Raw genomic sequence first — 25,789 nt, forward strand, 5'->3', positions numbered from 1 at the left:
TTTATTACCTCGTCCTTTGTGTAAGTGAACGACAATCGCGTCGAATCTGTAGGATATCCTACAGTTGCTCTCCCTGTTTGCTTTTATTGACTGGTTATCGATGTCTATAGTTAATATTCTCCCAGTTTTCAGCTCCTTGCTGCTGAGTACAGCAGCCTGCTCTAGGTGATGATGTGGCCCAGAAACTTCTTAGCTTCAATGCCAGCTGCTGGTAGTAGGTGCATGATCATTTGGTGGGCACTCGGTATATTGCCTCCGTTACATGTGCCTACCTCTGGATCTTCCCAGCCGGACAGTTATGGCGCCACTTCATGCAACCTGTCGGTGGCTGCATCTGTTTCATGTTGGATTAATATTAAGCCTGGCCGCTAACTGACTCTCAGCAATTTTTAAGTAATTAGCTGATTTGCTGACGTAACAAGGCATGTGACAGCGGATGGTATTCAACTAACCTCACTTTACACATCCTGTTTTCATTTCATTCTCCTCTCTCTCTCTCTGCCAAATACCCTGTGACGTAGCAACCAAAGTTATGCTCACAATTTTGCTTCGAATGGCCAAACCTTGTAATCTCTCATTCTTGGCTATGGTATATATCTCTGGATAATGGCAGGAAGACTTCACATTTTGGTGATAGTTTCCTGCGAGTAGCTCTCGAATATGTAGAAGAGGTCATCTGGCTTTTGAATGTTACTCCCAACTTCTTGCAATGATCCATAGTAACAGTCAGTGATTTCCCAAATAAGCTCAAGTCACTTGACCGAAACGTGATCGATATGCGATCCCGCATAACTGTTTTGTAAATGCTGATGCAGTAGCAGTTCTCGGCCAGATGAATAATTGGGTGGTGCTGATAACATACAAGGTGAACTCCAAAATAAACAAAACTGAGCTAAAAAAATAGAAATGACAGGAGCTTTATTCTGATAACTTCGAGTTTATTTAATCAAAATTGTTCCCTCTGACCTCGATACACTGTTTTGCGCGATCTAAAAGCTTTTCGAAAGAGTGTTTCAGGTCATTGACCGGAATTTCCTTCAGGATGTCGGTGGTACAAGCCTTTTGGATGGCCTCTACGGACGCAAAACGTTTTCCTTTCACGGCCAAATACAATTTTCCGAATAGGTAGAAGTCACAAGGAGCCATATCAGGCGAATACGGTGAGTGATTGATGGATGGATTGATGGTTCAAATGCGATTTGTAGTCAAAAAATCAGTCACAAGAGTGGATCGATGAGATGGTGCATTATCATGCAATAAATGCCAGCTTCCTCCTTCGCGGTATTCAGGGCCAATTCGACGAATGCGATGTAACAAACACTTCAAAACGCCAAGATAGAAAATTGCATTGAGGGTTTGGCCCTTTGGCACGAACTACTTGTGGAGCATCCACTTGATTTTTGACTTCTCCAAACGCGATATTTTGGGTGGTGGCTTGTCTGGGGTCTTCTATTCGGCACTTTGACGCTTAGTTTCGGATCCATGTTGGAAATACCACGTTTCATCGCCAGTTACAATGTTGGAAAAGTAAGTTCTCGTCTCTTCTCGCCTCTTTAATGAGGTTTTTCGAATGTTGAATTCTGAGCAATTTTTGGTCCTCAGTTAACTTGTGCGGACTGAAACGTGCACAGACCTTCCATAAGCCCAAATGATCAGTTAAAATGCAATAAATCCATGCTTTGGAGATATTCAACGCCGATTCCATAAATTTCAACGATGATTTCGGTTCATTTTTTATAAATTTACGAACAGTTTCGATGTATTGTAGTTTTCGGGGATTACTGATTTAGGGCGGCCCCTATGTTCATTGCCATTTATGTCCTCACAACCATCTCTGAAACGTGTAAACCACTCTTGAACTCTGGCTCGAGATAGACAATCAACGCCTTAAACTTTTTTTATCAATTCAAATGTTTCGGTAAATGTTTTACTGATTTTAAAACAAAATTTGATGATGTTGTTGTTATAGCAGCATAAACATTCCCCGTGCATATACGAGGAATGCTGCTGAAGTGACAGTCCTTGGCCGGATATAAATTCGGGTCGTTCCGGTTACGTAGAACCGACTGTCGTGGGAACGTTCTTGAATTTGATCTTAGCTATTTGTTCGAAACTCATTTTTGTACCGACGACACAAACGGACTGACACTTTAGACGCAATAACTTCGCTTCCACCGAACCGAATGTCTCCAAGCTTTCACTGGAAGTCAGCTAGGGGTGTAACTTTTAACGCACTAACTCCTTCATTAAATAAATGGCGCCATCAGCAACATTTTTATGACGCCAGTCTTGGTCTTATTTATTTTGGACTTCACCTTGTGGAACCGACATCTCGTACATATATTTGCCTCCCAAAAGAAAAAATTGAACTTATTTTTCCATTCTTTCTTTGAATTTATTTTGAATGATCAATTAATTGCATAACAAACTAAGATAAAATTTATTGTAAATCTGCGATTGTAATTATCAAAAAAAAAAAAACCTATAACATACGTTTAAGCATTAAAGAAGCTACAACTACGAGTATCTGACGTAAACTGTAAATACAACTACATGCACACATGTAAAAGCATGCCTTAGAAATATTTTTAAAACTAGATGAAAGTAAAAACTCTCCACTCATCCATTCATTTGACTACTACACATACACCGTTTCTGGCTCTGATTTCTTTACTTGCTGTTCTGAACAGCTTCCGGCAGCCGGCACAGCAGTCGAGCGATATTTGTCAAAGAGCTCTTGCAATTTCTCCGTCGGTACGTTCGCGTTCAGACCGTATCCCCAATTTTTCATAACCACATTTGAGCTGCTGTTGCTCATGTTAATATCCATAATGAAGCGCTCGGGAAATACTGGCTCATTTGACTCGATACCTTCACCTACCGATTGGTTCAATTCCGATGGCGTTTTGATATTCAATTTTTTTATAGGTTTTATAGCTCGATATATTTCGGACATATGTTTATAGTAGCGATGATTGAGACGACAACGATTCGCAGGATCGCGCGCTGCATAAAGACGATAGTTTTTCAGTGCGTATTGGAATGCGAAACGGCAAGAAGTCACTGGAAAGAGAAAATTATTGGTCAAGGATTTAATTGAAAGCAAATAAAATTTTAAAGAAAAACTGTATAGAAAATTTGAAAAGAAAAATAAATATGAAAGTAAAAAAGAGAGTCAACGATTCAACTCAGATGGCATTTATTCCTATTGAGACACCGTTTTAATCCTCTAATACCCAAGACCGCCTTTTGGTGGAATCTACAAAAATACCTCTAAACACTACAAAAATAAAAAAATTACAAAAATGGGATTTCCAAAACTTAAATTTGTTTTTGTTCAAAGCCCACGGGCTTGGCTTTTTTCGATTCACAGAAAATTCATTTGAAATTTGGCAGTGCGCCGGACATAAAAAAATAAATTTATTGGAACAGTGATTTTTATAATAAATAAAAGAAAAAATATAGTTAATTTCAACGTACAGAACTAAAAAAATACTGGTGAGTAGAAAATTTCAAATATAGGGTTTTCCAATAACAGGTGTTACAGGTGAATGGATTGCGCTATCGAGAGATGATTAACGATTTTTTATGGCCGGAATTGGATGGTATTGATCTGGATAACGTTTATTTTCAACAAGACAGCGCTACGTGCCACACAAGCAACGAAACCGTTGATCTTTTACGGGAAAAGTTTCCGGACCGTGTTATCTCTCGAAGTGGTGATCACAATGTGCCACCGAGATCTCTTGAGTTAACACCTTGTGACACCACGTGAAAAAGAAGGTCTACGCCAACAGCCCAGGGTCGATTCAAGACTTGAAAGATGGAGAGGCTATCGAGGACATAGGGCAGCCACATTGCAATTCGGTTATGGAAAATTTCATGAAAAGGATATTGTCCTGTAACCGTGGGCATGGTGGTCATTTGCCTGACGTTATTTCCCACTATTAACGACATACCTTCCTTCCTTCCTCTTTATGATGAAAACAACATTCGATCATTTATATTAAAAAATAGCATTTTTCCCTCTGTTATTATATTTATGAGATGAAAAATATACCGGCATTTATAAATTAAGCGTATTAAAACTGCTCCGAAAGAGAAACCGCCCAAAGGTGGAGCTGGGCATTGCGCTCTAGATATATAGTAATGTGTGCTTTTAAGTTTTCGTTTTTGGCCGAGCAAATGAATTTATATGCTCGTCATAGAGAGAGCGCGCGAGAGAGGGCGAGAGACAGAGCGAGAGAGAGAGAGAGGGAGAGAGAGGGCGAAAGCACATTACCGATATTTGGCCGTTGTAGCTCTTTAACTCGCCTTCTTTGGGATCGCATAGAACATTTGAAATAAGTAGAAGTGCTTTTTCCCGAAGATTTTGCGCACCATGAATCTATTTTACCTGTTTATTTAAGCAATTTTTGATTAAAACGAGTTCCTTTGTTTCGACAAAAAAAAGGACCTACGCACCTCTGAAACAAATGTTCTGTGAAACCATTCTTCAAAAGCTTTAAAGCTAAGGGCATCCAAGCACTTTTATTTGCTTTGTAGACAACTGACATATAAGTAAAAATTTTAATGAAAGCGAATTCACAGCAAATTAATCTCTGATCTTATGCCCAGGAGCCGAGATTTTTTTTAGAGCGGGTAAGAGCTCTTTTAATCGAGTAATAGCTTCCAAAATAAGCCAAACTCGTCGTCATTATAAAGGGTGGTTAAATTTCAAGGCCCTATGTTGAATGTGAACCACACCTAAACGTCAAACTTTTTTCTGCATTTCAGTTGACATTTTTCAATTTGAACAATGGAAAGATACACAATCGAGCAATGCGTCAAAGTTATTCAGGCTTATTATGAAAACGGGCGTTCAAATCAAAATGCATATCGCGCACTTCGTGAAGAAAATCATCTTCAGTGATGAGGCACATTTTCACCTCAGTGGATTCGTCAATAAGCAGAATTGCCGCGTTTGGGCGAATGATAATCCAAGAGCCGAAAATCCAATACACCCACAAAGAGTGACTGTTTGGTGCGGTTTATGGGCCGGCGACATCATTGGGCCGTATTTTTTCCAAAATGAGGCCGGTCAGGCAGTTACTGTAAATAAGGTTTGCTATCGTGAGATGATAACGAACTTTTTATGGCCCGAATTGGAAGATGTGGATGTGGACGATATGTGGTTTCAACAGGACGGTGGCACTTGTCACACAGCTAAATAAACAATGGCTTTTTTGCGCGAAAAACTTGATGGCCCAATAATCTCACGTCGCGGCGATGTCAATTGGCCGCCAAGATCATGTGATTTGACACCGTTGGACTTCTTTCTTTGGGTTATTTGAAAGAAGAGGTGTACGTCGATAAACCAGGAACAATTCAAGAGCTAAAGGATGAGATAATTCGGCACATTAACGGCATAGAACCTCAATTATGCCTCAGCATCATCGATAATTTGGACCATCGGATGGAGGTGTGCCGCCGACGCCGTGGCGGCCATTTGGCCAATATTTTGTTCTATACGTAATTGAGCCATACCAATATTATCATAATAAAGAGAAATGACAATAATTTCCTAAAAAAATTGAATTTTATTCAAAATCAACACCGGCCCTTAAAACTTAACCACCCTTTATATCTCCGCTTTTGTCTAACTCAAATCCATAATTGTTTTGCTAAATTTGTCCAAAAATGGGTTGATGGAGTCGATCTTATTTAATATTTTTTCTCCACAAATTTTTAGCCATCGTTTCATACCTCTTTTTAAACATTGCAACCCAACCATTGCTAGCGTGGAAGCCTAGAGGTTTTCCTGAACTTAGCTTTCTCTTTTAGCATACCATTTGAAATTGATAAGTTTTTGACCCTTTGATCTGCAAACCAATTGAACAACGCCTTTTCCATTTTTGGAAACTCAGAAATCTTAAGAGTTTTCCTTTTACCTGAACCGGCTTCAGATCGCGTAACAAACTCTTTATGGCAGGTTCATTTTTTTAATGTGCGTTATTGTTGATCTATGCACGTGAAAACTAATGCATTCATGGAAATTCCCACATTTAATTGCTTCAGAATGTCAGCTTTTACTTTTATTCTAAGCAGCGTAAATTTTCTCTTTGCCAATATGAGGCCACACCATGCAAAAGTTAACTCAAAACTGTTATTTCGTCAGCAAATGAATTAGACGGTACGTCCTCAAAATTAACTCAGCTGATTCAATTCAAAAAATGTCATCATCACAATGACATCGACGATATTTTCCTGAGCTTTTTGCTCAAAAATACAACGTAAAAAGAGAAAAAGAGAAAGGTAAAACTACAAAAATGTTGTAAGTATCGAGGTAAAAAGAGTCTAATGTCGCAAAGTACTTAGTACGCAATGAAAATTATATCGCATGTATCGAGTTTCTACCGTATATACATCCTATGTTGAGTGTTGCTGTTCCACAAATCGAGGGACTTAGCATTTTAAACCGTCGTCGAAAGGCAGATATTTTTTACGAGGAGATTTTTTATCGCAGAAATACACTCGGAGATTGGTCATTGCCTGCCAAAAGGCGTCCGCTATTAAAAAACACTTTCTCTACCATTTGGTTTTTCATGTCCGAGTCCAAACAAATAAAGTCCCGCACCAGCTCATTCGGCAACAAAAACCGCTTAAAATATGAATTGAACAGAAAAAAGAAATAATTATTTATTTATATTCGTTGGGCACCCGGGTCTGGACGTGACTTTAATATATTTCTATTATAGCTAAAGACTTGAGCTTCCAGGTAGCTTTCTAAAATTAAATTTTCTATCGATTTATGGATATAACTTTTGAAAAATAATCCTTAAACAGGACGAAAAAAAGGCCAGACCCGGGTACCCAAACGAAGATTTTAAAAAAGGTTACCAGCGGAGGGTTAAATTTCCTAACATAGAAAATTTTATCAACCACCCTGTATTAACAGCATGTATTGGCCTGTGGACAATCGGTTGTACGCAACCGAAACGAGCCAGGTTTATAGCCGCCAAGGAGACTGTCGTTGTTGTTGAAGTGGTTGAGTATTTCCACTCAAATAATCCTAATTAGTGACCAGCACCGTTTTACTACCACCGTCCTCGTATAATAATGTTTTTTTTTTTTTGTTGTTCTAAGTCAAATCCATTTAGTGAGGTCCAAGTATAGCAGCAAATTCTTTATCTCGATGTCTGAGATTTCATTAATTTGCTGCAGGAAAGGCTTACCAAAACAGCGGAGTCGTGCCCTAGCTAGCCCTGGACATTCACACAAGTAGTGGAAAAGACTTTCCTTCACACCTTCCGCTTGACAGCTCCTGCAGATAGGATTGAAGGGTAGATTGAGTCTAGCTGCATGATCCCCTACTTTCCAATGACCTGTAAGGGTTGCAGTGATGCGTGTGATGTTTGGCCGGGAGCATCCTAACAGATCGTTCGTCCTTTGGATTTTGTATGACGGCCATGAGTTTTTTGTTGTAATATTTATATATATATATATTAGTTAGTTGCTTCCATCTCCTTTCGGCTAAAGCATGATAGTGTTAGGCAATGGACGCTTTTAATGTGTTGAGTGGGGTGGAGACTGTCACCGCCTCTGCTATTTCTAGTGTCGAACCTTTTCTTGCTAGCTCATCCGCTATCTCATTTTCCCGTATATTCCTGTGACCGGGAACCCATATCAGAGTAACTTCAATGACTGAGCAATTCCAGCTCCTCTCTACACTGTAAGACTAGTTTGGATGAAATGGAGTTGAAGTCCAATGCCTTTCCTTGTACAGTTTTAGTGATTTGCATGCTTCTCTGATCGCTAACAATTCTGCCTGGAACACGCTGGCATAGTCAGGAAGACGAATTGACTGGGATAGGTTGAGCGGCTCCGAATGGAAGCCAGCTCCCGCACCATAGTTCATCTTAGAACCGTCGGTAGTCTGTCACTTCACACTTTTATGGGAATGTTTATGCTATTACAACAATAAAAAGGCACCTGTATAATTCTTTCTCTATCAACGATCTGTTACACTATAGATTTTGTTTGGTCTGTGACCCGCCGTAACCTGCATTTCACTCATTCGCTCCATTTTATGCTTACCACTCGTTTGCAATTCCATCGCAACTTGTTCCCACGCGTTATTCTTCTCATCCTCGGTGGCCTTTTGGTAAATTTGCGGATAACGGCGCACGGCCTGAATCACTCGGTAGCTATCTATGTCGGGTATCGTTTGCAGCAACGGCTGTACAGTTTCCATTTTCAATAAGCCCGCATTCAATTTCTGCTCCTCCCTGATACACCGTTCACATTCGGCAAACATTTTATTTCGTATGATATAGTAAAAAGGTTCCATATTATGATAGAGTTCTTCTATGAAAAAATCCAGCTTGGCCAATACGCGCCACCATTCCAGACACCAGTAGTTGACGACACCGACCTCCAAGTCGCGCATAAATTTAGCGAATGCGCTCCTGAACAGATTCCATGTGGCGAACCAAAGCTCTGCAAAATAAACAAAAACAAAATTATTTATAGTTTTTTTTTACTTTTTTTTCTAATCATAAAGATTCTTACTGTTGGACACGCGCGCATTCGTTTGTCTGGCTGCCTCTTGCCAATCGACGGCAAATGTTAATTTCTTTCCAGGTATTCGGGGAATATTTTCCGTCTGATCTCTGATGTTGTCGAAGAATTTTTCAACGGCATTTTTGATGTTTGGCAATCGCAATTGGGCTGTATTGAAGAAATGAAGAAATGCAAAAACAAATTAGTTTATAACAAACAGCAATTCAATACAAAAGAAGTTAAAAAAAAAATTAATAGAATTGGGTTCAATATAATCAAATATGTTGTTGCTGTTGTTGTTAAATGCAATGCACGCACATATAATTATTTAACGATTGAGTCCGAGTCTGTGCTTTTTAATTGAAATGAAGTCATTTATATTTCTTCTTCTTCGTAGTGGATTAGGATAGAAAAATGTGTTTGTAATGGTTGCCCAGATAGTGGGCCCACTTGGACGAAAGAAGTTTGGTTCATCCTTTGTGATACCATTGCAAGGGGGAAAAAAGGGGTGAGGTAGAACAATAGGACGAAAGGGAGAGGGGTGGGGGTTGAGGATTTGTGGACTATGAACGGTGACTAATTTGCGGCTGTGTTAGCCGTTTTATGCTGCTGATGAAGTTCATCAGATTTTTGATATCAAAATCTGCTATATCAGCAGGCGCAGAAAAGAAGTGAGAACCAAGATGCTGAAATCTTAGTTCCGCGAGAGCGAACATCTAAGAGCAGGGGCTGCTCATCCTCCATACAACTAATGCAAAAAGGACTCGAAGTAATTCCGAGTCTCACGACATGTTTGCCCCGCGGATAGTGCCCACCAAATTTGAGAGCTGAGATTTTGTCATCCTCCCACTTCGTAGTTAACAAGCGAAATTCGCCACGAAACTGAGAATAATTTATGAGTAGACAATACATACGAAGAAAATCAAGAATAACGGAACTTTTTTCTGCGAAATTATTCTGTACCATTTGTTGTTCTACAAATGGAGTGGCCTACAATTTTATGAAGCTACCGATGGGCAGATATTTTTTCTATAAAATGACTACCGAACATCGAATGCTATTGAAAAAACGTTTTCTATCATTTAACCTTTTTTAAAACCTTCGGTTGGGCACCCAGGTTTGGCCTTTTTTCGTCCTGTGCGAAAATCCTTTTTAAATGGTTATATCCATAAATCGATAGAAAGTTAAATTTTAGGAAGCTACCTGTAAGCTCAAGTCGTTAGCTATAATAGAAATATGTTAAATTCACGTCGAAAGTCGAAAAGGCCAGTCTGGCAAGATCCGGGTGCCCAATGGAGGGTCCACGCTGGATTTCAAATCCAGACCCAACTGAAAAAAATCACACAAATTCACTCGCCTGCGACCGTATAAGAATCCCCGCGAAATTCACGTCCAAAGTCGAAAAGGCCAGACCCGGGAGCCCAATGGAGGGTCCACGCTGGGTTTCAAACCCAGACCCAATTGAGTAGAATCACACAAATTCAGTCGCCTACGATCGTATAAAAATCCCCGCGAAATTCACGCCCAAAGTCGAAAAGGCCAGTCTGGCCAGATCCGGGTGCCCAATGGAGGGTCCACGCTGGATTTCAAATCCAGACCCAACTGAAAAAAATCACACAAATTCACTCGCCTGCGACCGTATAAGAATCCCCGCGAAATTCACGTCCAAAGTCGAAAAGGCCAGACCCGGGAGCCCAATGGAGGGTCCACGCTGGGTTTCAAACCCAGACCCAATTGAGTAGAATCACACAAATTCAGTCGCCTACGATCGTATAAAAATCCCCGCGAAATTCACGTCCAAAGTCGAAAAGGCCAGTCTGGCCAGATCCGGGTGCCCAATGGAGGGTCCACGCTGGATTTCAAATCCAGACCCAACTGAAAAAAATCATACAAATTCACTCGCCTACGACCGTATAAGAATCCCCGCTAAACGGCGGGTTATAATAGGTAATGAATCCATTCGGCGCGACACACAGACCACCAGTAGTATTTATAAAACAAAACGTATAAATCAGTTAAGAATTACAAACAAATGTTGCATTACCTGCTTTCTCATTGAATGTTTGAAAGTATACGGCCGACTCTCGCCACACTTTAATGCCGACCTTGACGGGTTTCGTTAGCTCTTCTATAGGCGCGATTTGAGGGAAATGTGTGAAGTTTTCTGATAGGAAATTCCAGCAGGCCTTGCAAATATGCACTGTAACGGTAAAAAAAAAATAATTTCGTGAGCACAATTTTGTACATTCCATCAGGAAAAGGCTCCCTCCCTCTACTTACCGGGCAAGTTGAAACGCTTAGCCAAATATAGCCAACACATATGAACCTGCGCTGGCTTATTGTAGTCCTTCTTGTGCAGGTATGGAATGGATAGCACTTCTCTGATTAATAGCGCTGTTGTGCTCATTGGCAGCGAATATCTCTGTTCCAATGGTGGGCCATGCACAACCAATTGATTGCCATTCACCGAACTAATTAACTCGATCATAATTTCGTTAGCATTCAGCTGTGAGGCTGGTATTACACGAGGACGAGGCAGAACTGTAGTTGGTATTGCCGGTTCGAGTGAAGGCCGTGAAGCAGTCGGCTGGGCATTTGCAGTCGGCTTAGTATTTGCAGTTGCAGTAGGCCGTTGCACAGTGGGAAGCGGCGCAATAGCATTCATGTTTGGCACGGGCGCCACAGCGGTGATCGGATTACTGTTGAGCATATTTAAAGGTGGTGGACATTTGACAATATTTGTATTATCCGGCAATGGAAATGGTAGATTTAAAATGCCTGCAGTGCCCAACGCCCTTGAGAGTGGCTCCAGCGTGGGCAACGGCGGCCTAGACGATGTTGGTGCAGCAGATACGGGCACAGTTGGAGCAGTTGCGCGCATTGGCAGGAGTGGTGGTGGTGGTGGTGGTGGTGTAGCAGAATTGCCCGATGCGACCGCAGTTATTTGTAAACCTTTATTGGTGAAAGGCGCTGAGAAGGATGCACGCGGTGCCAAGCTAACGGCCGACACAATCTTTGGTGTTTTAATCGTATCTAATGGTAATGTTTGATTTTGGACGCATGGTGGCTCGATTGCAACAGGTGGCAATAGCTGGCCCATATTGGTGGGTATAATTTGACTTTGAGTCTGCATATTTGATTGAGCTTTAGATGCCGCCTTCGATTGCGCTTGGATTGGCGTGAGCGGGAGCATTTGAAATTGTGCTTGTTGTGGATGTGGTATGCATGGCAGTGTTATGGTTTGCAGTGGATTTGGCACCTTCGGTGGTGCTTGTAAGCGTAGTTGAAGTTGCGATGTCTGTGGCACTGCCAACTTAGTCGGAGCTGAATTTTGAGCTTGAATTGGGAGCTGTGGACGCTCTGAGACAAACATTTTTACTGGTGGCGATTCTGCGTGCAGCTCTGCATGTGATTTTACGCGAATCTGTGGAGAATTCGATTGTGGGTAGCTGGGTTGCGAATCAAGTTGCGTGGTTTTGGTACGAGCCATCGGTCGTGCGGTTCTCAGCGTGACCAATAAGTTCGACGAGGGTAAGGTGGTGGTAGTGGGGGTCGTAGTAGTAGTAGCAGTGGAGATAATGTTTTCGAACTGCTTACTTTTCGTTTCGATTTTTGAACAACTTATTTTATCCTCATCGAAGTTAACCGGTATAGGTACGATGGTGCTTGGCATTGGAGGTGGGATTCGTGCTGGAATAGTGTCCATAATGCGGTTTATTGGCGTAACTGACGCAAGTGACGTAACTGGCAAAGCGGGCGCAACTGGTAAAACGGGCGGAGCTGGCAAGACGGGCGAAGCTGGCAAAACGGGCGGAGCTGGCAAAACGGGCGGAGCTGGCAAAGCGGGCGCAACTGGCAAAGCGGGCGCAACTGGCAAAACTGGCGCTCCCAAAGTAATGGTGACGACTTTTGAATGACTTATTGGTTTTTGATTGATCAGTTGGTTAGTATTACTTGTTGGTTCAGATGCAGGTGGTGGTAGCGGTGGTGGTAGCGGTGGTGACGGTGTAGGCGACTCATCCGCACATATCGACGACAAAATGTGCGTTCCAACGTTTTGCTTCGATTTTGTGCGCAACATTTTTTGCGCCTTCGCCAGCGCATACAATTCGGAAATAATCGTCTCAAAATACCACTTGTCCTGCAGCTGATAGCTGTGTTTGCGCATATTGACCAGCTCCCAGTAGAATGTGCGCAAAATAATCCAAGTGGCTTCACATTGGCCAGGCGTTACCGAACCACCTAAGGGTAAATTTAAGGTAAGTATACAGCTAATTAATTAATTTAATCAGAATATATGTATGTGCATACCCTTTGCCGTGGCAACATCGCCCCAAATGGTTGCGTAGTTGGCACTAACAGCGACGCCGTTGTTTGATGCGAATCCTTTCGTGACCGTTTCGGTAAGTGAAATTACCGCTGGATATTTCTTCATAGCCACCAACAGACTAAAGATATTCTTAAAATGATCAATGGGCTCGTGCCAGGCCTGCTTAAGGAAGTATGAAGATTTATATACAGTATTGGGCCTGAAATGAAATGCAAATGGAATAAGCAAATGAGAAATATATACATTTTTTTTTTTAATATCACTAACACGTACATTTTCAGTATATGTGGCTTGAAGAATGTCAACAGACTTTCTAGCTCGGTTTCAGGCCGCGTAGCTGACTCGTCACTATAAAGAAGCCGTTGCGTAATTTCCCACTCATAACGGGTTTGTATTTGAATCCAACATTTCATTAATTTGGTTGCTAAAATGACACAAAGACTGTATAGAACTTCGAATAAGATTTCGTTAAAGCGCACCACACACCTTTGTCGCCCACTTCGTTCGCAATCGCATTCCAAATGATGCCCTTACGTCGGTAGTCTTGGTAATATCTGTGATAGCTGTCATACAATTCTTCGTAGGGTTCTATACTAGCCAATAGCCGCCTGATCTCGGGCGTGATTTGGAATTGAGTCTTGAATTGTTTCGTGAACGGTCTTGCAATATTAGTCGCATCGTCATCCAAATCAATTACTTCGACGTCATCCTCTAGCACTACAATATCATCATCCTCTACGATATGTTCTGCTGGCGGCTCTTCTTTTTCCACCTTCTTTTCATTATATGGCAAAGGACAAGAAGCTCTAAATATGAAAATGAAAATATAGTTTTTTTTTTCAAATTCCCACCATTTTCTTTTGTATTCTCTAAACTCACTTGTCCGAAATGAAGCGCCAAAGAAAGAGCATTTCAGTCTCGAATGCCATAGCCGGCCTATGCAGGCGCTTATCGCCTCTTTTATTGGCAAAGAATTTACGCAATCGACGCACATATTTCTGATAGCAATAACGTAAATTTATCCAAGCATTCCTACAGACATCAGCTGGAAGTCATGAAGATACACGAATTCGCAAGAGTTTAGAAAAGTAAATGAATTTCATACTTAAATTAGCACTAAGAGCCCCCTCCCTCTACTTACCATCACATCTCATTTGCTTCGCTATTTTCTCCCACACTACCAATTTAGCTTCGGCGCTGGAAAAATTTGCGTACGCCGGATCGTAGAGTATTCGATGCCTTCGCACGTGGCGTATGAGTCGCTTATTGAACGCGTCATTTTGCTTGACGGAGTCCTGTGATGTTCTGTCACTTAGGAGCATGTCATATACTTCAATTGGATCTTTCTGGAATTAAGAGGAAAGAGAGGAAAATTATAAGGTATTCGGCTCTTTCTTCCTCCCTGGATTCATAGGAAATAATATGGTGGGCACTAAAGATCTTTTAGGTCTAAGTGTCGGCCATTGGACACACTACAGATACTAAATTATTTATAGGAAATAATTTGAAAAATATTCTTGGCGGAAGTTAAGTTTCTAGGAGTGATACTTGACTCCAAACTCCACTGGAAGCTCCATATTGAAAATCGAGTAAAGAAGGCAAAAAATGGTGAACCAAGCCACAGGCCGTTTTCCGAATGCACAACGTAGTGTTAAAGGAGGTTGGCCTCTGGACGACGATCTCTCAGGTGACATTATAGCATTTTTAGGCAGTTAACACCATGGTACTCTTAACTTCGTACAGAGCGCTCTATCCGCAAACTGGAGTTCGACGGTCGTGCCAGGGCAATCTTTCCAAGTAGGCAGGACTGGAAGGTTAGGTTAGGTTGAAGCGGTTGTCCGGTGGGACACATTCAGGCTCATAGCCCATTGTGATGCAGCGTAGGGAGCTTGTCCCTATCACTCCTAAAACCAGTGCGAGCTTTTCAAAAATTTTAGAATATCTCATATTTCTGCAGAACTGAGGAATTCCAATTTGATAAAAAATTGTCTGCCTAAAATAGTTAATCTCCGTCTGAATAGAGCAGGACAATGGCACAGAAGATGCAAGCTTGTCTCTTCCTCGTCCTCATCTAGACAACTTCTACAGAAGTCATGTGCTTGCACACCCATCCTTTGGGCGTGTCTACCTATTAGGTAGTGCCCCGTTTTGACTGAAATCAGTGTGCTAAGACTGTGTTTATTTTGGCTTCTGTGCGTTTAGCATTGAGAGTCGGCCACAGTTGACGGGCGACTTAGCAAGTGACTTCATTACGCCATCTTTCGTTTGCTTTCCTTACAATTTCTTCAAGGATGAGAAGCTTGCATGTTTGTAAGAGTATGTCTATGTCATTGACATGTACTCATGGTTCAATTTGGTGCCGAGTCTCACTAGTTCATCGGCTCTGCAGTTACCCTCAACGCCGCGATGGCCAGGAGCCCATATTATCCCTTAGGGAAATGACTCAATCATCTCGTTAGGAAATCTGCGGCATTTCATGGCTACCTTGGAGGTTGTCGACTGCTTTGTGAGAGATTCTATCGCCGCCTGGCTATCAGTGGCAATGTCATCTCCAAGTATCGCATCACACTGTCCAATGACACGGCTTTCATTATTGCCATCAGTTCAGATTGAAAAACACTACAATAGTAGGGGAGGCACTACAAATGAAAGAGATCCGAAATTTTCAGAATACACACCTCCGCTCACCCTGCCCTCGAGCTTTGAGCCATCTGTATATACATGGATGGGCTCGCCCCGTCTTACATCGTCTCGTTCCCACTCTTCCCTCGAGGGTAGGATGGTCGTGAACGTTGTAATGACAAGTATAGGCAGGACTGTATAGTCCACCAATCCGGGAAGCTCCGAAGTGCCAGCCAGGATTTCGCCCTCACCGTAGCTCTTATTTGACCACTTACTTAGAGTGTTCAGCCTTATTCCCACACTACGCTATATTTTGCCTGCAGATCTAGCGGCTTATAATGCTTTCGATGGTGTGATTGACATCGCGCCAGTCATGAGAACAGATGTTGGTCTTTGAACCTTGTCATGTTTTTTGATGTTCACACCCTTCTCAAGGACATTCCACCATATTACAATCCCATAGTAGGGAATAGGCCTAACCATTGCTGTGTACAACAGTCAGTATATCATTCTGGGTTCCAATCCCCATTTCTTTCCAATTAGCCTTCCGCAGGAGTACAACGCCATCATAGATTTGCGTACTCTAACTACGACTGTGAGGACTGAAAGGAAGGGGAAAAATCTGCACCGAAGCTGGTACCTCTATATTCCGATGGCTCCAAGATGGAATCGGGAGTCGGAGCAAGAGTTTTCTCTAAACCAGTCAATTCATCTATTTCCATAAAACTGACCAATACTGCTAGTGTTTTTCAACGATGCTGCAGGCATGCAGAATACTTAGGGAATGCGGAAGCGAGGGAGGAAATATAAACATTTTTTCCCACAGTCAAGCTGCAACACCATGATGCAGCTCCCAATTGGTCATCTCCTGTCAGGAAGAAATCAAATCTCGTGAGTGTACAGGCAAAATGTCTCCCCGCTGGACCCCAGGACATAGGAACCTGGAGGCAAATGAAATTGCTGATGCGCTTGCTAGGAAGGGAAGTCCACTGAATTGGTCTCAGAGATGTCCCAGCCGGTCATTGGCATCCCCCTGACTGTTGTTAGAGGGGAATTGCGCAATTTATTTCTCAAGAAAACGCAGATCAGATGGAGCTCCATTTCTTCATGCGCTATTTGAAAATTGCTATGGCCCCAGTACAATAGACACAGGACGCAGAAAGTCCTGGGAACTTCACGCCATTGAATTTACAAACTTGTAGTTGTGTTAATCGGTCATTTGACGATCGACACACATGTGGAAAAGCTGGGTTTACCATTTAATCCCCATTGCAGAAGCTTTGGTGTCCTTTCAGATAAGGAAACTTTTGAGCACTTTCTCTGTAAATGTCCGCATTTGGCAGCCAGACGATTAAGATCGCTGGATGCTGCTTTTTTCGACAGCCTGGAGCAGTGTTCCCACCTAAATCCCATCAACCTTCTCCGTTACATCAACAGCTCTGGTTGGATGTAAATATCTGCCAGTTGGTGGTCACAAAATGGTATCAAGATTTCCTTTAGTGCTGATCGGAAAGTGCCAGAATAGGAATAAGTAATATTTTTAAGTTTATTAAAAACTTGCTAATACCCGGTAAGCGTTGCTCTAACTCAATAAGTAAAGCAAAAACAACCATTTAAAAAATTGAACAAAACTATTCTTTTTGTTTTTGAATTTTTATCTCAGTTCAGCGGATAAACAACATTTTTGGCCTTCCCCATGTGGCATAGACGAACAATTTACCAATGGAAAACCAAGAGTTTTTGGGTTCTATCATTGAGTAAGTAATAACATAGAGTCACAATCTCGAACAAAAATTATGTTGTATGTGGGGTGCCAGTACATAAAGTAAGGAGTATAAAAATAATTGGATACGCAAATCAATCGTGGCGAGTAATAAAGCCGACCAATGGCTTTGCTCGTAAACACAAAAATTAAACGCTCAATATAAACAGTGGGCAAAAACGGATGAGTTTTGACACAAAATTGTGGACTAGACTACGCTGAATCATTGATATTCGGGTTTATTTATTTTATTATTTATTTCTTTATTATTTTTTTTTTTTTTGGATTTTGCATAGCTCACTGAAATTAAATCTAAAAGGTGGGTTAAACAATGTTTCTCTGAAGCATTTCAACAATCCAAATACCTCCAATTTCGAACAATAAAATTTTTTAATTGTGCCCGTTGAGAAGACACTGTGCGACGCAATCAAGCAAATTCTGTGCCGGGCACACAGAAAAATGTATAAGCAAACATAGATGCACTGCAGCAAAAAAAAGCAGCAATCTGGTTTCAAAGTAAATTTCTAACTTCATTTTTTTTTTTCTTAACTGGATAATCCCATACCTGAAGATATATCTTAATTCAGTATTTATTTTCTATAAGAGAACAAAAGGAAGCAATTTGAAGTTTTTAGTAGTATGAAATAATATCGAAGACGTGAACTTGTTTTAAGTCAACGGCGGCTTTTCTTTACATCATTAATGTATGCTGCTGCGAGCACTTGACACACACACACAGCAGCTAAAACAATCACCATTCGCTGCGACTATCGCCATGCTGTCGCGCATTTAGAGAACACATTCACATATATACGAAGATTCACGACAAAAATTTACGCTTTATCAAATGTCTTTGCCTTCCTCAAGAAAAATATGCTTATGGAGAGCAGAGAACGTTAATGTATAGCGAAATCTCAACGACAGGAACGTATGGAATTTTGAGGGATACTCGTCCCACGAAGACTAATCACCACCACAAATGCATTTTGCACCAAAAGTTAACAGCAATAGAGTGAATTATGTTAATTTAGCAGCAGTCGATTAGAATTTGTTCATGATTAGAAACAAAGAATGTTAACGCTGTTGGCGAAATTTTTTGCAAATCATCCAAAATTATATACACACATACATATGTATGTACATACAGTGGCTCACAGCTATTTCATACAGTTTCAGTTTATGCACTTAAATTAGTGCAGAATGAAAAATTGTCGCAATTTAAGAAAAATTTTTATGTAAATATTTAGTTAAATGATTTGCTAATATAATGAGTAGAACAGAATTCGTGGAAATATAGTCCCACTCACACTACGAGATGAAATGCAACCACAATGCGATGTCTTTGCTCACAGCTTATTTCAAGCAAGCAGTTGTTAAATGTTGTGGCGGCGGCTAGTCGCTTGGTTAACGGTATTTTGAATTTCTAGTTTATGTGACTAGCGCATAGTTATTGTGCAATGCAAATTTTAGCTTGTTTGTGATTGTCAAGTGGACAATATAAAAATATATGTATGTATGTATATAAAAACGGGCCGGCGTACTACGATTGAACAGCAAGAAGTGGTCATCAAGCATTTTCAAAGTAGTGCTACAGTACAAAGAATCATTGAACGCTTCGCTCATGAAAATCAGGTGCAAAATAAAGGTCGATGTGCCCCAAATAAAGTTTTTGACGAACGTGATGAGCGTTCATAATTGTTTGAAAAATAAAAGAAAACCCAATGCTATAGGCTCCAAAACTGCTAAACGAAATTCAGCAGGAAGTGGGCAAATCATGTTGCGCCGAAACAGTGCGACGAGTACGAGTACTACGTGAAAAGGACTTTAATGGTCGAGTAGCACGAAAGAAGCCATTCATAAATAAAAAAAAAATCATGTGCAGCACTGTACACGTGATAGAAGTGAAACTTCTGTGTGTGAATGAGTGTGAATAAGAGAGAGGGAGTTGAGCTCACACACTGAGCAAATACTACCAAATGAGTTGTCGAGAAATTTTACTTTGAATTCACGGTGAGCTTGTTCATGGCGATGATATTCACTATATTGCACACTTGAATGTTCATTTTGAATGTCATTCGCATTATCATTAACTGTTGATGTCGGTATACGGTTGATGTTGGTCCTTGGATTATGATGAGTCGATGGCAAGGGAGATGTCGCATTGTTGAATTGTACACTGGTTAAAGATCCGGGAGTACATACTGGTTCGTCAAAATTTCGATATGTACGACTTCGCCCTGCGCATTCTTGACTTGCGGTGGCTGTTGCCGTGTTGATTACTTGTTGAGATGGTTCACCAAGTACAGAAAAGTCATCAACGTGTTGCCGGTTGGCAGCATTTTTTGCAGCCTTTTGCCGTTCTCTATAAGCACGAACACGTTCTGCTGATGTTTTCGGAGTTTTGCCACGTCTCCCCAACTTTGATGTGCCACGCAGAACTTGTGCATTACTGCTCGTTGACGGAGCATCCGAAAGCGATGGCAAAACTGGTTGATGAACATCAACTCGAACAACAAATTCTCGATGAGTATTCCCTGCTTCCTGATCACTCTGGCTACTCCGTTGACTGAGGCCAGCAACATTGCTTATAGATGCAGCCGCGGCTACATTCTCGAAAGCCCTTATGCGCGCTCGGTATGCGCGAATCCGCTCTGCTCCCGTTTTGGCTATTTTTTTTACTTTTTATGCGTTATAGTTATCTGTGATGAAACACGTGGCGTAAATCAACTATTTTTATTTTTTCAGCCCAATATAGGCTTAGAAATATTATTTATAATAATATTTTAATAATTTAAATATACTTACATTATAGCGGTTCAAGGATATTATCAAATAATCACAGAATACAGATGTAAATAACGTAAATAATCACAACAAAATACAATGATATGTATATCAAGTATACACACGTGCTGTTTCAACTGCTAATATATAGCGTCTGACGCGTACATCTATAATACCCGCATGCGCGATAATGTAGCTATCCTATTCTATTGCTTCGTACTGAGTGTATATATCGCTCTCCCTTGCTCCACTGTCGTATGGTGTCAGAGCTGTACAGAGCTGTTATTTTCTTCTAGTGCCTGGTATTCAATGAATACGTGGCTCTCTCTCTGTTGCTCGTACGATGCTTCCTAAACTATTCCCCCTTCAAGCAAGTTAGACTCTGGACTAGGACCGCACAAAAGGGAGACGCGGATAGCCTAAACTGATGTACATATATGATGTATAGCTATCTTTCTCTCTATGTTATATATCTGCATACTCTGTCTTACAACGAAGCCTATGTCTTAGGTATAGAAAATGTATAGCTCTCTTTCTCCTTCTCTCTACGTTGTATCTTTTTTCTCTCTCGCGTAACGAAATTTCTAAACGTTACATTTTTTCCAATTCACTCTCCATTCTCGCTCAAATATCAGACCGCCGCTAAAGAAGTTTCACTTCAAAAAATCAATTGAGCCAAGTTGCCTTCGCCAGAGAGCTCAAAATTAAAGATTTTGATTTCTGGAAAACGGTAATTCAACCTATTCGGCTTAGATGGAATGTCTTACGTCTGGCGGAAACCTAATACAGAGCTCCACAAAAGCAACATAAAACCGAATGTGAAAACATGGTGGCGGCAGTGTAATGGTGTGGGCAGCCATACATCCCCAAACCATCACAGAGCCCCCTCTATGCTTCACAGTGCCGGTGATATTGTTTGGATCCAATTCCGCGTTAACTTTTCTCCAAAATTTTTCACGGCCATCAGATCCACAGATACTGAACTTACACTCATCATAAAATATGACTTGGTTCCAAAACGTTTGGTCATATTTTTCATGATCTTTTGCGAATGAAATTCGTTTACTCCGATTGACACTACTCACGATGGACTTTTTCCTAACATTGCGCCCATGATAACCAGCACTATGAATTGTTTTCCAGTACCATTTTCAACTTCAAATTTCAATTTGGGGGCACTTATTTTGGGACTTGTCCTGATTTTCCGTACTTTCTCTGGAACTTAAGAGCGGCGGACGTCCACAACGCTCTTTGTTAGTAGTGCTTCCCGCACTTTTATATTTATTCACAATCTTTTGAACTGTAGCTAAATTCCTATCTATCAAACGACCGATTTCTCGGAATGATTTATGTTCCTTGTGATATTTTATAAACAGTTTTTTTAAATCATCAGAAAGCTCTTTTTCTCTTGGTGCCATTACTAAAAATGTCGCAAAAATTAATACAAAACGTACTTCCCTAAATTTTTATACTCACTTTAATTATTTCCTTTTAATAGTTTTAACTTTTTTAATCAATGCGTAAAAATAAATGTTATGCTAACTGAACAATCATTTGCTGTATACTAACTATTGTGACATAAATTTCCCTGGCATCAAAGACAAGGCAAAGCGTGGATAACGGTACCTAAAATTTACAACTAAATTAAGGCGCGTAGGAAAGCTTATCCCAGTACACAATTATCATGTCTAAAATATTTTGATTACATATTAAGGAAAGCGTTATCGTCAAACAATTCCTTAAATCAGGCTCCAGTATACTTATTTATGTTACTAACTGTATGTACTCGTATGTACATATGCGCCTATACCATCTTTTTCCGAAAATAAGACATCCTCCGAAAATAAGCCCTATCGTGATTTTCGAAAATAATGTGGCAAAAAGAATTCGTTAAAAAATGCTGTTGATTTATTAAGTATAAGTAATAATATCTAAAAGAAAAATGAGAGACAAATGAGAAAAAACCCAGAGTTGGATTAGGTCGGCAGCCGTTACTTTCTGAGTCGGAAGATTGCAACTGGGAATGGATTGCAGCCAGGAGAGCAATGGTTTGGGTTGTGCGCAGGGCTGATATTCAAAAATTTGCCCTTGAAACAGCAATTGAATTTGAAATACCCACAGAAGAATTTAAAGCATCGTCAACGCTTGATTTATCGATAGTTATTTCGAAAATATGCGAAGGCTATTGCAGAAAAAGTTAGCGTACATCATTACGTACGGGACTTCCCCTGTTAAATTTCGTGATCGCTCTTCCAAAATTTTTAAAATAAATACGTGTATAGGTTACTACAACTATAACTGTGCTAATAAATAAACTTTTCATAAATTTTGTAAAATAGCTCCAACACGAAAGTCAACAAGCTCTGCCGAAAGAGACATCATGGTCAAATTATGGAATGAAGGAAAGTCTTTGCGCGAAATTGCCGAAATAGTGGGCAGAACTCATACTACAGTGTAAGGAGTTATCAAAAATTATAAATGTAGAGATGCCACTGCATCAAAGCCGAAATCAGGACGCCCAGAAAAGTTAACTGAGCGGGAAAAACGACATATTCTAAACGAAGTGCAAAAGGAACCAAAAATATCGGCTTCCAAAATCGCAAAAAACGTGCAGGATATATTTCATAAGACCATTTGTAGTGATACTGTGTGCAAGATTTTTAAGAAAACAGGTTATCGTAGTCAAATCGCACGCAAAAAACCATTTGTATCATTGGTAAACAGACAGACTAGCATCTCTTTCGCCCAGGAACATTTAAATAAGCCGATTGAGTTCTGGGAAAACGTAATTTTTTGCGGTCAAAAGCAAGTTTTGTATATTTGGAATCTGGGGACGCAAGCTGCTATGGCGAAAGCAAAGGACTGCCCTCGACAAACAAAATCTTGCGGCCACAGTAAAACATGGTGGTGTAGGCGTAATGATGTGGGGTTGTATGGCCAGTAACGGTGTGGGCATACTTACATTTGAACATACTTAAATCAAATTTAAAGCAGAGCGCTACCAAATTAGGTTTGGGGAATACTTTTATGTTTCAACAAGACACGAATCCCAAGCACACTGCTGAAATGGTGAAGCTCTGGCTACTGTATAATGTCCCAAAACAGCTGCGTACACTACCACAATCACCAGATCTCAATCCAATTAAGCATTTGTGGGACTTGTTAGAACGTAAGATTCGCCAACATAAGATAACATCAAAATCGAGGTTAAAGGACGTAATTACTGAAGAATGGAGCAAAATAACTTCGGAAGAAACGTCAAAGCTAGTAAAATCTATGCCAAAGCGTCTAGCAGAAGTTATCAAGCGCAAAGGCTATCCCACAAGCTATTAAATGAGTTATTTTCATTTTACTGTCAATGACTTAACTTTTATGAGCAGTGTACGTTAACTTTTACTGAATTAATTTTCGTATGTATTTTATTTTTGTTATTGTTGTTGGAATTAATTTAAGTTTATAATTTTTATTTATCCTTTTACTTAAAGACTGCACTGTAATATGTAATCTAAACTATTTTTTTTTATAATAAAATGTCAATATGCATTATAATTTGAAACTTGTTTCCATGTAAATATAGTGTACGTTAACTTTTTATGACAAGTGTATGTATGTATGTATGTACAGTAACCTCCAAATAAGCCGCATTCTATATTTCAGAGTAAGTTTCTAACCTTGCTGATATGTAAAGGGTGGCGCAAAATTAATCGGGTGGCGCAAAATTAACCATTCAACTTTTTACTAAAAAAAAATTATTTTGAATGACGGAAATCTTTATTTTGACCCTTACGTGATCCATTGCTTGTATGTTTGTATGCTGCAGCTGTCTAGCTCACAAGTGTCAAATATGATTGCCGTAGGACGATATTTGCAAATATTATAAATCTTTCCATAATTGATTAATTTTGCGCCACCTGTTATATGCAATGTTTATGCGCACTTTTTATCAATTGAAGAACTATATACATATGTACGTCACGTAATATACTAATTAATTATTTCCTACTATCAGAGAACATATAATAATTCTTTCCAAATTTTCTCCTAGTATCGAAGTGTGCGGGACAGAACTTTTTTTATACGCTACATACTTATTCCTGTCCTCTGCATCTTACTGTACACTCATGCGCGCACCAGAGAACGTTAACGTTCTCTGCACACACTAGACGAAGAGCAGCTGCGGTCGTCGAGCATTTAGAAGACATATTTACATACATAGATGAGTGCAAACATATACATAGGTACATATACGGAGCCGCGACCATTCGATATGCCAAAAATTCACGATTCAACAAATATGGGTAAATACTTTTTCTGTAAGAAATACGAGTATTACAGTAATGGCTATTTTGATTTGATTTCTTCAATCTTAGAAGTAAATTTTTGTCATTGTTGAGAAAAATTGGCATATGGGTGGCTCGTTTTATGAATGAAAGTACTTTGCTCATAGAAATATGAGCTCGAGCTTATCAATGAATTGGTTTTGCTTTTATTTGAAAATGGTCAGCGTCATGGCAACTATGTATTTAGAATCATGGCCGCTACGGTTGCGCGCCTATGAATGCATTTTGTTCTTGTAGTCGCTAGGCATAGAATTTTAGCTTTGGACGGTATACGCATTTAGCGGAATAAAATGAGAGGCCTGTGTGTGCGGTTGTATGTGCATGCATATGTGTATACTAATAAGCATAGTTTTGCTGGAAGTTCAGAATACAAATACATACATATGTACGTACATAAGTTAGGGCATGAAGTGTGCATACGCGCATACAAATATGAAAATATGCATATGCAAAAGAGAATTGTTTTAGCATTTGGTAGGCAGGAATTCGTTCGACCATTCGGGCATTTACTCTCTAATTATTTCATGAAATATGATAAGGCGATGCTCGTGAGGTAGGTCATGTTGCTTCAGTGCGTATGTACATACGTAACACTATAAGCATTGAAGATGCAATTGAACTTAGTTGTCCCATAGATGCAAATACGTTTCCTTGAAGTTTTCTTTTATTTATTTTAAATTTCAAAGTTTTATACTATCGGGAAAATGCATGCCTACATTATTCCCTGTAATAAAATGTTAATTGGAACAGGAACAAATAAATGCATTTGAATGCCGTCGGCAATTTGATTTCATACAGAAGCCAACAACTGAGCAGAGCCAATGTACTTACACAGAATTCACTGTAATCAGCTCTGTTAAGAACTTCTCCGCTGTCGAGTTGGGCGAGGGGAAAAAGTCTGCGCGGTTTTACTTCATTTTAGACAATTTACACTATTCGTAGCCGGTGAGACGTTTTTATACATTAACGTTCTCTGCACAAAATTTGGAATATCCACTACCAGGGCTGGCGGAAGAGGGAAAATTCCGAGTATTGGGCTAACGAACCATACCCTTATTCGTTCTAATTAATCATATTTTTTAAAGAAATTTACAAGCAATAAGAAATCACACAAACGATATGCTTTTATTTTCCAAATAATAATAATTAAATCGTCTTACAACAAAACAATCTACAAGATTCAACGATTTATCTACTTCATGGCAAACAAAGCTGATCGTTGAGGATTTTTCAAGATAAATTCGTTCAACAATGTTTTAACATCCAAAGTGTCAGTGAGATCTGAATACAGGGTTTGATTGAAAAGTAACGAGTCTTCCCGCGCGGAGCGTCTGCCAAGCGATCAACCGAATCGACTGGCGGGGGAAAATGATCGTTGGACCTTACCCTTCCACTAGAAACCGGTCCCAG

The 25,789-nt window shown here is 40.2% G+C and overlaps 1 protein-coding gene across 12 annotated transcripts in view; it reads right to left on the reverse strand.

Moving 5' to 3' along the window:
* Positions 1-2,531: 2,531 nt before the first annotated feature.
* LOC128857269 (uncharacterized) overlaps positions 2,532-25,789 on the reverse strand; it is a 112,448-nt gene continuing 89,190 nt past the window's right edge. For all 12 annotated transcript variants that reach the window (XM_054092946.1, XM_054092952.1, XM_054092945.1 and 9 more), the window contains 10 exons: positions 14,013-14,217; positions 13,751-13,916; positions 13,358-13,677; positions 13,145-13,295; positions 12,853-13,070; positions 10,822-12,783; positions 10,586-10,741; positions 8,551-8,709; positions 8,077-8,478; positions 2,532-3,063 (listed from right to left, as the gene is read on the reverse strand). In XM_054092946.1, the coding sequence (XP_053948921.1) occupies positions 2,639-3,063; positions 8,077-8,478; positions 8,551-8,709; positions 10,586-10,741; positions 10,822-12,783; positions 12,853-13,070; positions 13,145-13,295; positions 13,358-13,677; positions 13,751-13,916; positions 14,013-14,217 (4,164 nt within the window). In that variant the 3' untranslated portion in view covers positions 2,532-2,638. The remainder of the gene's footprint in view (positions 3,064-8,076; positions 8,479-8,550; positions 8,710-10,585; positions 10,742-10,821; positions 12,784-12,852; positions 13,071-13,144; positions 13,296-13,357; positions 13,678-13,750; positions 13,917-14,012; positions 14,218-25,789) is intronic.

This window comes from Anastrepha ludens, chromosome 3 (genome assembly GCF_028408465.1).
Source record: "Anastrepha ludens isolate Willacy chromosome 3, idAnaLude1.1, whole genome shotgun sequence".
Lineage (NCBI taxonomy): Eukaryota > Metazoa > Arthropoda > Insecta > Diptera > Tephritidae > Anastrepha > Anastrepha ludens.